Source organism: Corapipo altera, unplaced genomic scaffold (genome assembly GCF_003945725.1).
Source record: "Corapipo altera isolate COAL_440 unplaced genomic scaffold, ASM394572v1 2b, whole genome shotgun sequence".
Lineage (NCBI taxonomy): Eukaryota > Metazoa > Chordata > Aves > Passeriformes > Pipridae > Corapipo > Corapipo altera.
In genome coordinates, this window is record NW_020884874.1 from 26,194,441 (window position 1) to 26,210,667 (window position 16,227).

General features: G+C 33.8%; 1 protein-coding gene across 5 annotated transcripts in view; it reads right to left on the reverse strand.

Moving 5' to 3' along the window:
- The window catches only part of SCAF8 (SR-related CTD associated factor 8), an 84,971-nt gene that overhangs the window by 39,544 nt on the left and 29,200 nt on the right, over positions 1-16,227 (reverse strand). For 3 of the 5 annotated variants that reach the window (XR_003525614.1, XM_027632305.1, XM_027632297.1), the window contains exons 7-17: positions 14,039-14,215; positions 10,341-10,420; positions 9,843-9,963; positions 7,993-8,124; positions 7,755-7,867; positions 7,025-7,218; positions 4,825-4,925; positions 3,304-3,417; positions 2,818-2,974; positions 1,511-1,641; positions 387-531 (exon numbers count right to left, since the gene is read on the reverse strand). Coding sequence is in view for 4 of the 5 variants with exons in the window: in XM_027632305.1 (XP_027488106.1) it covers positions 387-531; positions 1,511-1,641; positions 2,818-2,974; positions 3,304-3,417; positions 4,825-4,925; positions 7,025-7,218; positions 7,755-7,867; positions 7,993-8,124; positions 9,843-9,963; positions 10,341-10,420; positions 14,039-14,215 (1,465 nt within the window). In the remaining variant the exon portion in view is untranslated. Of the gene's footprint in view, positions 1-386; positions 532-1,510; positions 1,642-2,817; positions 2,975-3,303; positions 3,418-4,824; positions 4,926-7,024; positions 7,219-7,754; positions 7,868-7,992; positions 8,125-9,842; positions 9,964-10,340; positions 10,421-14,038; positions 14,216-14,395; positions 14,525-16,227 lie in introns of those variants that run through there. The other 2 variants (XM_027632317.1, XM_027632311.1) reach the window with 2 other exon arrangements.

Genomic DNA, 16,227 nt, shown 5'->3' on the forward strand with positions numbered 1-16,227 from the left:
ACTGTGGTTATTGTTTTCAAAAAAAAATCCACTACAGATGATCTGCATGTGCATCTTTAAAAGTGATTTCTGCCAATAATATCCAAAGAAGAATATTAAAGAGTTTCAAAATTTTAAAAACTAAGGAGATTGATTTTAAGTACTTTTAAATTTAAATTTTTAGCAAAGTTAAATAAAAAAAATCTACTGTGATTCCTATTCTTAACAGAATACACTGGTAAAAATAATACCAAGATAGATATAAATAATTTTAATCTAATATGAAATTTAAGATTCAAAGGTCAACTCAAACAGTAACTAGTAGCTGATGGAAAACTATGATGTACACAGAGGCACACAAACTGCATATGTTCATTACATACATAGTTTCATTTTTACTAACTTACCTGGAGGTGGCTGTGAAGGGTTGAAACTCGCTCTCAAGAAGGGTGGAGGAGGAATTGGGCTATAACCAGGAGGAGGGACAGACATTGTGACAGGAAAGGCAGGTGGAACCAAGCTAACAGCAGGCACAGCTGGAGCTACTGGAATCTTTTTTCATGGAAAGAAAAAACAAGCAGCTTCAATACTTAACAGTATTCAAGGACATTAAAAAAGGGATAAACTGATTCAGCTGTGATTCACACTGAGCATTAAACATATCAAAGGCTTTATATATATTCCGAACACCCTGAAGAATTAGAGTGCATTCTGAAATGGTACCTACACTACAGGCAAACAAGGACACTGGATGAATCTTATATTATCTTTATTCTCAGATGTCCAGAAAAATACACAGTTAAACACTATTCCTATTCAAGGATAAAAATTTACCTATGGGAGATGAGTGAATGCAGAAACGCAGAGAGAGAAAAGGAAAATGCAGACAGTGTGGCAATTTGAGAGCATTTAGAGAACAGTGATTCTAGTGTCATTAGAAAAATTTACATATTTTAGAACAGTATTGGAAAATTGAATTTAGTGTATGTAATTATAAGGCTAATAATCGCGATAAAATTCTGAAAATTACTTAATATTTCTCAAACATCTATTTCAGCCATGTGTTTTGTTATAGTGCAGTATATTTACAAGTAATTAACAGCAGAATAAATGCAATATATACATGTATATTTAAATATATACAGATTACAGTGTACATTAGGAGACAGTTGAAATAAGAAAATTTTTTTGAAGAGAAAAGAGTTCAAAATTCAACACAAATACATGCAAATATATTAACATTCAAATAATTTTATGTTAGTTCAAGCACTGAAAATGTCTACATGCATTAGGAAAGATGAAACAGAAATAATATAAATACAAACTTTCTGTAATAAACAACTGCAGGAAACTAAAGATTATGCTCAACCATGCCAACCAATTCTACTCTAAAATATTTCAGAGATAATGGATGCAGGACTTAAATCAAAAACATTTAAACACTTCAACTCAGTTTAAAGTTTACTGGAATTGAATAAAAGGTTTGTCCTCCAGTTTTGTGGGCCTTTTGCAACCTCAGACCAATACCAACCTGCAGCATAGTGACTGGTTGTGTGTAAGCTTCTGTCTGTGTTGTAATAACAGTACTCTTATCAACTGCAGCACTTTGCGTAGTTTGAGTATTTTCTTTAGCAGCTTCTGAGCTTCTGGTTGTTTCCCATTCTTTAAAAAAGGATGCATTTTAATATAAAAAGATAATTAATGTGTTACTTTTGTTTAAATACTAAAAAATCCTCTTTCTTCTTAAACAATAAATTTTATCTGGCATCTACATAAGATTCATTACAAATAAGCCTCAAACTTATTACAAAAAGAGCCAAGTGCAATTATTTATTATTATGTATTTTAAACAACATAAAGTATCTTTAACTACCTGCAATGCTGTTTAATTATATGCCTGTATACAAACTGATTTTTCAAAAACTTGTCAAGTTTTTTTCGCCAATCGTTCTGTTCCTAATACAGAGTATGCTCCAGTTTTCTGAAACTGCTGTTGCCAATATGTCTGTCCTATCAGCTGGCTACTGTACAGTAAGAAAGAATCCTCATGTAAAACAAACCTCACACCAACACCCATTCCTTACTTCTGCTGCTTCCTCAAAAAGTTTAGTATTTCAAGTGTAACATAGTGAATGTATTTCAGTAATGTTCCATGTTTTAATTTTCCTATCATTTACACTCAATTTTTACTCAAAGCAAGACTGTATTTTGACCTGAAGAATTACTGTTGCTACTATAAAACAGTCTTAATCTAGTGTTTACTTCAGTATAGTCCAATCATTTGATGCTAGATCTGTTTCAAGAAAATACAGTACAAGTAAATCTTCCACAAACCTAACAAACCTCTCAACTGGTTTCAGAATAGGTCTAACTTTACTTGTTTTCCTGTCTCTCTGACTTTATTGAAGAAATACTGGAATATTCTGCTAAGCTGTGCCTATCTGGACAAGTTCTAACTCCAACTCCAGTCTTATACCTGAATATATAAGATTTTTCAGAAGCACAAGCAGATCATAATTTCTACACAAATTAATATTTTACGCACCTGGAAATGAGCGCGCAACAAATTTGTAACTCTCAAAAAACGCTAACCTTTATTAACTTGCCTAAATTAATTCCCCTTTGTCACCAGTTCCTCACTGTCATGACAATCAACTAATTACTAATCTAAAAAGACAATCTAGATTACAGTGCCATTTATACTGCAAACAGATAGCCAGAAAAATTTATGGAAATTAAAAAAGAGTACGTATTTCCCAAACAATATATTATCTGAGGATTTGCAATTACAAAAATAAACACATTTTCTAGCTATCAGAATTGTCAGAATGTCTGTACCGGTATTTACTGTTTCCTGGTCAATCATGCCACCTTCAGCAAAGCCCTCTAAATCATCCAATTTTACTTTCTCCCATGGGATATAGGAAACTCCCAGGTCCACATCCCAGAATTGCTTGTATTCTGTCTTCACACCTTTATTCAAAGCCCAGGCAATCTGAAAATAAACCCAAACCAGACAATGTTTAATCATAAAACCTAGGAATGTAATATTTCAGATTATTTCCTTCAATTTCTGTCACTGCAGATCAATCTTCAATGTCTATTTATTTCCCAAGTATCCAGTCATAATGTCATTTTACTATCTTTCGTATCACCTGTTAAAAGCTGCATTTTTACACAGAAAGACAGCAATTTACACTTGACTGCTTCCTTCTTCTTCTCCATATTTTACATTTGAACAAACAGCTGTTAAATGACAAATCATCATATTAAAACTATACTGTACTTGAAATGGACAGCATCCTTTGATTAAAATCAACTTACCTTAATAATTTTAGATCCAATTTTATAAGACCCAGAACTAAGTTTCTGAAGAGCACGATACGCATCTTGTCTATGTACCATACAGACATAAGCACAACCTCTTGGGGGAATCATCTACGGAAAAACAGCAGTAGTCTTAAAAAGTGGGAAAATCAATACTTTGGATTACTCAACTACAGTAAGTGAATACTAATACTATAGAAAGCAAGGCTTACACTGTAAACAGCTGTTACCTCAATCAGCAATATTAAGAATTTTGAGCATCAGAAAAACTTATGAGTGATACTGGTTGGGTACTTCAGTTTTAACATTTACAAGAAGCAGGAGCAAGCTGAAGAACGGGTACTAAAAACGACATAAAAGATCTGAACAATATGGAACAGGCAAAAACTGGGACCTATATTATGACAACTTCAGAAAAGCAGAGGTTACCTCTTCTTAAGCTCCAAATTCTCTGAGCTGAGCAACCACCTTTCACAGAGGTGCAAACTAGTGATTAAAAGTATCTTGCAGTTTTTAAGGGCAGAGTCCTCATTCCTGAAATGTGATTTCCATTACCATGTTTAATTTATTGCATGACATGGCATGTAATCTTTGCTATTTATTATGAGCTATTTACAGTGTGGTTTGTCTTTGAAATATAACAGGCACTGGGACATTTATGGTTGTTACGTTACTTTCCTTTTAGCTTTCTTAATTGCTAGTCCCTGCAAATCAAAATCAGGCTTAAATGTCTGGCTATGGGGTTGATTTTTTTGACTTGTGAAGCTTTTTAAAAAATTCTGTAATGCCACAAAAAGTACTTCCTCTTAATTACATATTTGAATATATTAACATGGCAGGAAAATAGTAAAAATATTATCTGAAATGAATGAAACTGTATTAGATGCATTTTAAAACTGTTGAGGCAAGAGGAAACCCCCAATTTTCTCTCATGTAGATACATTATTTTAGGAGAAAAATGCTTTCTCTTGAAGTTGAATTATAGGTAAAACTGAAGTACTGCTCTAAACACCTAAATCCAAATTAAATAATGAGATTTCTATCTCCTGAACATAAGCATTTTTTTAACTGTCACATTTTAGAATAAACATTTGTTTACAGTACAATTTCTTTTCTTCTAAATGTTTTATCCAGAATAAAACTTAAGTAACCCTCTGTTGGAATGTAACCAAGAACAATGTGGATACACATCAGTTTATGTCCATTAGCCCAAGGAAAAATGATACCTGCTCCATGCCACATCACAAAAAGAGACAACTTTTGTGTTAAGACCTTGGTTTAAAAAATGTATAAATTGTTAGAGCTTAAGAAAAGCCTTTTTAGAATGACGTGTACCGTCTTTAGTGCTTCAAAATAGAGTAGATGGAAATCAAGAGCCAATATCATAGCTGCAGTTTTTAAACTGTGACAAAATCTCCTAAATATAACCTTAAGTGGCTAAAAGGAATTCAGAAGTGTAAGTATGCCTAAGTTGCTAGTCTGTAATTCCTGAAAATGAGAAACAACGCGCTTACTTACATTAATTGACTCTATTTGTCCAAATTCTTCAAACAAGTTGGTTAAATCTTGCTGTGTGGCCTTCTTGTCTACTTGACCTACCCAAAGAGTAGTACTGCAAACTGTCAAGAGACACATTCACATCAATCAAATACCAGAATGTCAGCTTAAATGCTCTACAGCATGAACACAAAAGGTTTTATAATTACACAAGAATAGTGAATCTGTTACTTACTATATACAGATTAAGTACATTAACAAAAATGTTTAAGGGTTAAACATCACCAAACATACTCACTACAAGTGTTCCCTCTTCTTGTTTCATTTTCTTTTAAGGGAAACAGTTGTTTCAATAGAAATGAAAAACTAAAATTCTGTGGATTTTCAGCTAAGGTACACTGCATTATAAATTACTTCTGGGGAAAAAAAAAACATTTCTATTCTATTTTCCATTAAAAAACATGCCTCTAGGATTTAAAGTCAAATTAACGAAGTAAGACTAAGTTCTAACTAGCTTGAAGTGTATTACAGAAGGAACTTAATACTGCAGGATTATGCACTGCATTTTCACCTGAGTGAAATAAAAACTATACTATTAATTTACCTTGGAGAACACCCCAGAAAGAAAACTTAGCTGAGGCCCACTGAGCTGAAGACATCCACAATACATCTGATTCTTGTCAATTCCATCACAAGCTCAGATCCCTGCAACTGCCTTCCAAATGCCTACCTGTCCTCACGGCCAAACAAACACTTACTGACATGTGAGCTAAAACTTCTTTCTCCCATATATACATGATTCCAATTCCTTTGTCTCCCAAATATTAACCAACTTATGTGAACAAGCCTTCCTGTACCAATCCTGGTGAAATAAACTGGAAAGCAGAGTTGTGCATTCCTCTGTCAACTATCATTTTCAACTGACGTCAATACTCTGCAGTACTGAGAATGACCAGTGTTAAGATTTCTCTTGTTCCTCATGGGCTTGTAGATGGTCCTTTTGTATCTCATGGTGTTAAGCTCTATGAAACAATTCTTCAGATCTCAGCAAGTGATGATAGTGGTTGTCACTGAAAAAATTCATTAAGTAGAATGCTTGTTGGGTGAATTACCTACTTATTTATTCATTCACCTCCCTCCAAAGTTTTCCACACTTCACTTAGCCTTCTTAATATCTCCTTTACACTTCACAGGACGTCAAATGCTGCTACTGTTCATCAGGTTACTTAACATCTCTGTCTCTCATCTCCCTGCTTTGTGGACTACTGGGAAAAATATACACTATAAAACAGATTTGTCTTTTTTCACATGAAAAGTCAGAGAAGGAAAAAAAAAAGCATCTAAACTGTAGCACAGTCCCGAGTTTAAAGTCAGCTTGGAATGACGTAAAATATTACTGTGAAGAGAACAGAACAGTCTTTCCTTTGCAAAAATGAGTTTTGAGCTGCTTATCTTGTCAGATAAACAATACAGCTTTAAGACACAAGACAGATGGAAAACTACATCAGAAACTGTGTATAACCTATCTAAACAAATTCTCAAAACACGTTTTCTTTAAGTAACGGTGCAGATAAGTTCTTTTTCTCCTTACTACCTTCCTTTTTTTTAGTATGTAAATTCTCTGCAGAAATGATAGCAGTGCACAGCAACACTCTGCAGAGGCTGAAATCCAGTTGATTTTTTAATACTTTTTTAAGATACAATCATTATGGTCTGTTTTCCAATAGCAAATTCCAGCTGCTCTGGCTCTACATTCCTTAGAAAGGACTTTATAAAGCACTGTAAAAATTTTAAAACATGGGCCTCCAAGATACCCATCAAAGTGTTCAAAGTGTGTACCCCAAGTTTTAATATCTTATCAGCATAACAATTTTCAGATGAAGTGTTGAACATCTTCAAATGCTCCATTAAAGACAGCATTAAAGACAAAGCAGATTGTAAACTGGGGACAGCCCCTGTTGCACTCTTTTCAGAAATAAAATCATTAGTGCAACAGTGTGGGTAAAAACATCAGTAGAACAGTATGATACCTGCTTTCCTCTGAGATGACATGATGTACCTGTCTAAGTTGCATGAAACATCAGAAATGAAACTTACAAATAAGAATATGGTGACTGTATTTTGTGACGATACTTAGGATAAATCTTGTTCTTTCAGTGAAAACAAAGCCTTTTTTCCCTTTAATTCTACATTATTAAAACACTAAGCAGCTGCCACTTACCACTTAGTGTTTTTGACCGTATAGGAGGCAATCCCTTTTTCTGACGTTCTTTTTCCCTTTCCCTAGCCCTTCTTTCACTGGAGTATGACCGAGATGACTTTCTCTTCCTTTCCCTTGATCTTGAGCGTGAACGTTTTCTGTGTTTACGCTTACGAGAACCAGACCGTGATCTAGACCTTCGTTTTCTTGGTGACCTGCAAGATACTTAATTTTAGTATGCCGAGTTTAAAAAAAATATTCTAACTTAGTTGTCTTTTAACTACAAACTTTAAGCACTATGCTGACATTTCCACTCACTCAATAATTTCCAGACACTCAAATTGCTTCTGGAGATAAACTGAATGCCATTTGGGTAGAATATACACCATTTATTCTACCCAATGGGTATGTATCTTCTACCCATTTAAGGGTGTAGAATATACACCCTTAAAAAAATCCAAACCAAACCAAACACATTCAAAATGTTCTATTTCACTGGCACAGGAAGCCTGTCCAGGTGGCTAGTGTTCGTTATTTCTGTTACCTGAACAAGTCTTAAAAAATTTCAGGTAAAGCACAGATACAGCAAATGAACTGTCATACAGAAAGTCTACATCTAGCACACAAATATTAAATGAACACTTTTCATTGCCAAAAACTGTTCATGACCATTTTGGAAGATATGTAATTGAGACTGACAATCAGAAATTGCAACTTATTTTCAGAAAACAATTCAAGCTAATTATGAAACCTTGAGCGAGATCTTGAACGAGTTCTTGATCTTGAACGAACAGCTGATTTCTTTTCTTCTTGTTCAAATATCTCTTCTTCAGCAATATCCTGAGCTTCATCTATATCCATGTCCTGAGGTCAGACATAAAAGATGTTCACTAACATATAATAAATATACTCACAACATATATGACTTGAAAGCATGTTAATATGTGTCTTCCTTTCAACTTCTGTAATCAAATTTTAAATAGTTTTACCTGTTGTTGAATATCCATTGAATCATCTACATTTGTTTCCACTTCTAAAAACTGCTGTTGACTACTCCCTTGTGATGGTGATGCAGAGTGCTCTGAACCAAAATTTCCTTCTTGATTCTCCTCAGGGCTTGCCTACATAACAAGATAATATACCATAAAACTCCTCATATTTAAAAATATTTCCTGTGTCGAAACGTAATACTACATGGAAATAATACTACTGCTACTCTGAAAAACTATTTATCAAGTTTCTCTTATTTTCCCACTTCCCATTCATATGAAAGCTGAGCTGGATGTCACTCCATTACTTTTATTGTATCCTCCTTAAATACAAAATCTTCAAATAACTAATACTCCTGATTATAAAAAAGATTAGTATCTATTTGCTGAATCAAAAAAATGCAGTACACACAAAGTACATGATTCAATTTGTTGCTTAATTCAGCTGATGTCAAAGCAAATATTCACAGACCAAATGTAGCTGTATGTACAGTGACTTGGAAAGATACTCACCTGTCACCCATGCACACGCATTAATAAATTTTATTTTGAGCCTAATATCATAAAAATATTTGCAACACCAATTGAATTAGTTAAAAAAATTCACTAGTCCAAACTTTCTTACAGTGCATGATTTAAGACAAGTACTTACTGAAAAATAAGGGAGGTTGTTATGTCATTTATGTCAATATGTCAATTACAAGACACCTAACAAAACAAGCAGTTCTGAAAAACCATCAAAATTTAAAAAAATGTAGAATACTATATGCATTGTTGATTTGCTAGAGAAAAAAATCTACATTGCCTGAAAGTAGAGATTTGGAACAAATATCTCTAAGACACAAAATAAATTCAAGAACTAGAATAAAAGAAATTAAAATACTCAGAAATGCTATCAGGACAATTTTGAAAAGTAATTTTAAATCTATAATTCAATATTGCAGGTAAATATTTCAGTGATCCACATTATAACTAAGTTTTTAATTAAACAAATGCTAGGTGTTCTATCTGCCAAGAGAATGACAGAAAGTTAGCAGAATGAGTTGTAAAAATTTTATTTAATCTTCATATTTTTTTAAACTGCTTATAAGGAGTTAGTAAAAAAAAAATTCCACCATAATTCAGTTAATTTATTTGCCTCTTCACAGTATGTTTTGTCTCATTTTCTTTATATTTAATTATTCTTCAACAATCTGTTTCTTGTTATCAACTCCTACATTTGTTGTTGCTCCTTCTATCCTCTCTCTCTGCTCAACAGATGTTTAATAATTGTGTTTTATGCTTTATCTTTCCTTCTCTTTCCCTTAATCTTTCTCAATGAAACTTGCACACAGATTAAAGAAAATATTCCTCATAACATGCTGCAATCATTACAAAGTAGTTCCAGCAGAAGTTTCTGTCTTTTAGCTGCTATCAAGATGAAAATAAATCTTTCTCTCCATACTGACTAGACAAAAAGTTGAGTGGATCTGAAGGGAAAAAAACCTTCAGGACTTGGAATAGAAAATCAAATAGTAAGGGGTGAGTCGAGTAAATATTCTACCCATAAATGGGAAAGCTTTTTTTCCCCATATAAAGAACTGAACAGCCAAAGCTCAATCACTCTAAGCTAAAGAGTACTCTTTCCTAAAAGAAGCAAAATGTACACCCTACACATTTCATTGTGGGTTTTTTTTTGCTTTTAGCACTCTTTTCCACTTATTCCACAAGACTGTTAGATGGTCATTTAGAGACAAAGGTTTTCATTATAAGCGAAGTGTCAGTAACAAGACAATCTTTTTGTCCTGGAGTATGACTTTTTATCAGTGGAGAACATAATTATTCCAACGGCCACAAGATGGCGTTCTTACCTTTTGAGGCTGCTGCTGCTGCTCCAAGAGCTGTTGTCTGAGATGTTCTAAATTTTGCTGCTGTAGCTGTTCAGCTAGTTGGTGAAAAAGCGAGTTGTTCACAGATTCTGGTACTAAAGGCCTAAAATGAAATAATTTAAATAAATTTTTAAAACCCCAACACTACAGTTTTTCTCTTGGTTTAAACACAACTGAGTTTCAAGTTTAAAATGTAAAATGATGAGGACAATGTAACTAGTTCCACCTTCTATTATCATCATTATCACATTATAACTAACAAAGTAAAGAATGTGCTAACTTTAAGATAAAGTCATGAAAAGTTCTGTCACAGAGACTTACAATAAAATGTATATGTTTAATTTAGTAAACTGTTTTTCCCCTTTCTACTGTTTTACTGTACTTATGCTCTGAATAAACATTTTCCTTATTTAATCCTGATGTTCAACTACCATCAGGCAAATTTTAGCATTTTCCATAAGAAACATAGCTTGGTCTTACAGCTGGGAAGTGGGAGTTTCCTTTTTAGGTTCTTCATTCTGTTCAGATTCTTCCCCAAAGTCAAACCTGTCCATCAGCTTCTAGGAGAAAGCAAAATAAACATTACTGAATGTTTCTTATATGTCCCTTTATGCATATTTACTTTTCAAAAGGAAAATTCTCTTACTTTTCAACTTAAGAGAAAAAAAAAAAGTTTGGCAAATAACCTAAATAGAAAATTAAATGTCATATTGCTCTTGCTACCAAACTCTTGAACGCATGAAATACAAAATTTTGTCCCTGGCTTTCTTGAGCTCTGCTTCTACAAATACAACCACATGTTCTTTCCATAGTAACTAACAGCTACTTTGGAGTAAAGCTTAAATAAAGATTAATTTAATGTAACGGTACCTTTAATTAGAAGAAATTACTACAAAGGGGCCAACTATTCAATCCTTTGGCAATCAGCAAACTGCTCTGCTCATATCAATAGAAGACCTACACAGCTTGATTACTTCACAAAGAATTACTGTATTTTCACACACGTCATTTAGACAACCTGAATTCCTTCAAATATACTGTTCCTTGAAAATAACTTTTCACACAGTCTGCAAAAAAATCAAAGCAGTTACCATGTAAGAGGAAAAAGCCTTCTGAGGAATATAAAGAAAGGTATCTGACAGAGAAAAATATGGATAAACTTCCGGTTTTATCCACAAAGATGTCTACATTGGAGTTCTGCTGAACTAAAAAAGTTTGTCTATTAATTTTAAAAAGCCCAGAAGCATTTTAGTAAGGTTTACCTTCTTGAAGACAAAACTAAGGAACATGCATGAAGAAATACCACAAATGTTATCTGTCAGCAAGACTGCCTTTTTTTCAGCAATTATTAATTGATATAGCTGTGCTATTAAAGCCATGCCCCTGGAAGTTTTCTGAAAAGCAGAGTTAATATAATACTACAAACCACCATGACTTCTTCTCAAACCTTAATCTCAGAAGAAAAAAAACAAGAGGATGAGAACGTAGGGCAGTTACTTTGAAATACCAAGGCAAAAAATGGCTTCAGCAACAAGCCATGATGATCCCATAGACCATTTTCTTTCACAAGATGCTCTACTTACTCTCAAGTAATGGAGTCCAGTAAGAAGAGCAAAGCATTAAGTTGACTTGAAGACTGATCAATCAAGAGTTTTTAACTACTTTTCCCAATGTAATAATCTAGTGTTTATGAAAGCAGGACTGAATATGCCTCTGAGAAAACACATCAGAAACAAAGACCATCAAGCTTATGTGATATGGGATGCTAAAATCCAGAACAACTTTCACCATATATATCTAATCCATTTAAAACAGTAACTGCCTTGTTTGTATAGTTGGAATATTTTCCAGTGAAGCACTTACAAAATGCTGCTGCTCTAAAAAACCCCATGCATTGTAGAAAAAAATCAGTCTTGAACTTAAAATATTATTAGTCATCACGTATCTTCCATCATGACAAAGTAAAAAAAGAAAAAATCAGAATACATACTATTTATATATCTGAGAAAAGAAATAAATGGAAGGTAGTCAATAGTTCATGATATGCAAAAGAAGCATTTAGATTAACTGAGGCCAGAGAAAATCAAAAAACTTCCAGCCAAGACACGTAAACGTGCACCATGATTTTTGCTTGCATTTGTTTTAAGTAACATATTGAAAGGAAAAATCTGAACTGAAAAACCTTAATTTTTACATGGTTTGTAAACAAATACTCTCCAAAATAAAGTAATGGTAATTAAACCAAATTAAATATTGGATCCAAGTTTAATGTACCACACACATGTACAGAAAAAGCACAAAACTTTTAATGAATGTTACTTTATTTAGCTAAGAGGAAAGTATATTCAGAAAAAGCTATAAAATTATTAAAGACATGGAAAAAGGTTTTTGTTCAAAAAGAAACAAAATTCTTCTTAAGAATCAGGATATTCTCTTTGGAAATTAAAATAAAATGAACAGTACAAATGCATAGGAAATGCTGATCAAAAATCTTTCTTTCCCATAACGCAAGGATATGGTTATGCAGCAAGTTGAGAAAACAGGCGCTTCTGATGTTGCCAAAAGAATTTTTCACACAACACATATTAATGTGCACAACTTATTACCACAAGATGCTATAGACTGAAGAGCTTGAAAACAAAGGATTGAAAGGACTGCCAAATATATTAAAAATAGGGATTTTTTTTAAAAAGATGGATACTTATGCAGTCATCAGAAGTATCCTCCTGTGCTATTCATACTTGTTATCCAATTCACCAACGTTATATCACAGAATGAAAACTATGCTTCACAATTTCCTCTGGATTTAAATATTTACTCTTTATTTCTCATAAAAGATGCTTTTTTATGGCTGTATATAAACATCTCATCAGAATGTGAATTCTTTCAATTTGCTTCAGTTAAGCTGTCCAATATTCAAGATAGCCACATGTACAAGTATACCTATTCAAGTAAACTCTGGAATTGAAGTCTGAGGAATAATGCCACATTCTTAATTACTTTTTATATGGCAGTCCCTATTAACTGATGCATTAAATTCCCTGGGATTATACCCTACTTGATGGTTACAGCTGTTATATAAGATGAGTACAGGCCATTTTCTTCCTGACTTATTTTTACAGCTGCTGCATTACTTTCATTAGCAATGACAACTCTTAAACACAAGATAAATTGTCTTAAATCTTTAAACTGAGTACGTGTCAGTCTGAGCAGCTAATTTCCTGAAAAGGAGACTATCTGAGTTAAGAAAAAAAAAGGTTTTTTGCTTTTCCAACTTCCTTATTCTTATTATTTATTCACTCCAGGACAATCCTACCAAGATTATCTGTAGGTTTATCTTGCAAACTGTTTCTTCCAAAGATAATAGAACCTGGTTTACTTATTTATTTATTTATTAATCTTTGAGTAGAATTTCTTACTTTTTTATTATGCTGTTATTATACTACTATGACTTTAATTGCCTGCATGGTTAATTGCTACCTGGCATTCAATTATATTAGTTTTCTTAAATTCCAGCACTCTGGTTTTGCGGTTTGCTTGTAGTTTGTTTTGGGGTTTTGTTGTTGAGTTTTTTGCAACACAAAGTTTCTTTACCTACAGGCTTGCTTTGTTTGGGTTTGTTTTACGTTCTGACATCCTTTAAAAAGTGTCGCAGGACTAGTCTTAACTACAGTCATGGACTTTTTTATTCACTTCCATCACTCTGTGGCTAAGATAGAAGTTTTCTTGGCATTTAATTTACAATGTAAGAATGTACAAATCCAATCACTTTACTCTTCTGAGAAAACAGTGTATATTAATTTCTGCATATTACCCTTTTATTACCTTGTAAGAAACAATTCTCACTGCTGTGTGACAAAGGCTGAGGAAAAGTATTTAACAACAGCTTAACTTTGCTAAATCAAATCCATTACCATATTTGATGACTCTTATGGGTCCCTTTCAACTCCAGATATTCTATGAAGTGCATTTAGCTCTAAACTCACATAAAAATATTTTAATTTACACTACTCTGTCTAGACATGTTTTGTATTTTTAAAATACAGTTTTATAACTTTACAGTATATTAATGTATTTTTAAAATCTCTAAAGTCAAACACCAAAATCCAAAAGAACTTTTCACTTACGTATATTTTATTAATAAATACTACTTCAAATTTCTACTATTCTACTTCTACCTTATTAAAAGAGACACTCTGATCCAGTGGATTAAGTGTGTTAGCAGCAGCAGCTGCAGCTGTAAGTTGTGCTGTGAGGGCCTGTAACTGGACGACAAGACCAGCATCCAGGGCTTGAAGTAGCGATGGCTGAGGTTTCTGCTGCTGTATCTGCAGTGTCTGTATCAACTGCTGAAGCTAAAAGAGAAAAGATAACAAACACACTGAACAAGATTTTTTTTTTTAAGCAGAGAAAGAAACAATAGACTTTTCCGCTTCCAATTAGTAAAACAAACCTCAGGAATGCAGTAGCATCTAACCTATGGCCATTATTTAGTCTAATTTGTTTTCTTTTACAGCAAATTTTTTCCCACTTACTGGCTAACTTGTTTTCTGGGGTTGATAAGACATGCAGATGTGTCTTCCTCCTAACTTGCTCTGACAGGTTGCATGATGACCAGTCACCACTCAGGATTTCCTGCTTTCTAGGGTTCCCCCTCTTCTGTTTCTCCAGTTTGATTCCTTCTGACCTGAAAAATATCTGTTAGCCTACTCCAGCTTCCCAAGGGCCCACCTATATTAGGAAACTCTGTATGCTGTAACAACATTTGTATAGAAAAAATAACTGCACTGTGGCAAGCTCCACTTTAAGTTGATGTAACCTGCCTACAGGAAGAACTTGCACTGATATCTCTGAATTAGTCACAAGTGAAAGCTCATGCTGAAACTCAGATCTGGGCTCATAGGATGCAATTTCCTTGCTATGTTAACAAAACATAAAAAGTAAATGTACAATCCAATTACCTAGTGTATCTTCATTTTTTTACTACAAATTCCTATCTGTATCTAATCTTTTGGAGAAGCTATCCCAATGAGGAAATAAAGGCTTTTTCATGTGCAGATCAATTCATCTATTGAATAGGGATGCTTCCATAAAAATGTACACATTTACCTTAAGAAAAAAATACAAACTCTATGGAAAAAACTCTCCTAAAGCACTGTGGAACTACAGGAAGCAGTCCTTTGATGTGCCATGCGGTAAATCCCTGAAGCCTTATCTTAAGTTATTTGTGGAAAAAAGGTTGAACAAATCCAGCTAGTTCAAACTATGCTGACATTAGTCCCTGATTACCCTTACATTCATATTGCAACTCCTTATAGGGTTCTCCACTGAACTCTTGCAGGGTTCAATCCCCCTCCCTTCTTACTAGGCCTCACTAGAAACTGCATAAACTGATGAGGTTGAACTTCTTTTCCATAATGCATCAAAAACATGTGACCCTTTTTCAAGGTTGTTTTAGAGTTACCTTCTGATAATGTGAAGCAATTCTTCCTATTCTTTTAAAAACAGTTATACAGATCCCTTATACAGCAGAGCCTCTGAAAATGCTTCAATTGTTGTTCTACCTCATCAAGAGCTTTCATTGATTACTGCAATAGGCAAAGCTGAAGAGTTCCCCCTCCCATCTTGGCAAATACAGCTGGTTCACCTTGTGCATTGCTCCAAGTACGAAGGAATCAAACTGAAGAAGGAGAAATGGAAGCCCTAGAGTGGAAAAATCCTGGGTGGTCACCATTCTTGCTGTTTTCACATTCTTGTTGGTCACATCTTTCTTAGTCTGTCCTATCCTATGTCTAGACTCTCAATTTACCTGCATGCATCCTCACCCATAAAACACAATCATAAGATTAAATGAAAGTCTTTGGAGCTGGGGAGCAGGGGGAGGCTGTGGCAGACAGAGTGTCTTAGAGAACAGGAAGAAAAGAGATGGGCAGGATGGAAGCAAATGTCATAGTTCCTCTACTAATCCTAGACATCTTCATGTACATATTTATTGTGTACCCAGTCTGTCTCCACACTTCTGCTTAAGACTACTTTAAGATAAATATCCAAATGTTATTTTTTTTGTGATCTGCTGTCTTTAAAACCCTAATTCCCTTCTCATCTTCATTTTTTTATCTTGCTTCATAGTCTTCTCTTTTTTATAAATATTCTCTACGGCATAATCTTTAAAATTACCTTACTGACTTTCCACGTATTTCCCATTCTCATTTCACATCCCTTCCTTGTTTACGAGCTATTCCACTATATTTCCTCCACATTTCACAGATTATCCCAAAACCTCATTTTGCTCTGCTTTTCAATGACTCATCAATTTCTTTCAGTGCAATCAGGTGAAAATACTTCCTCCACTTGACTTATGAACAAC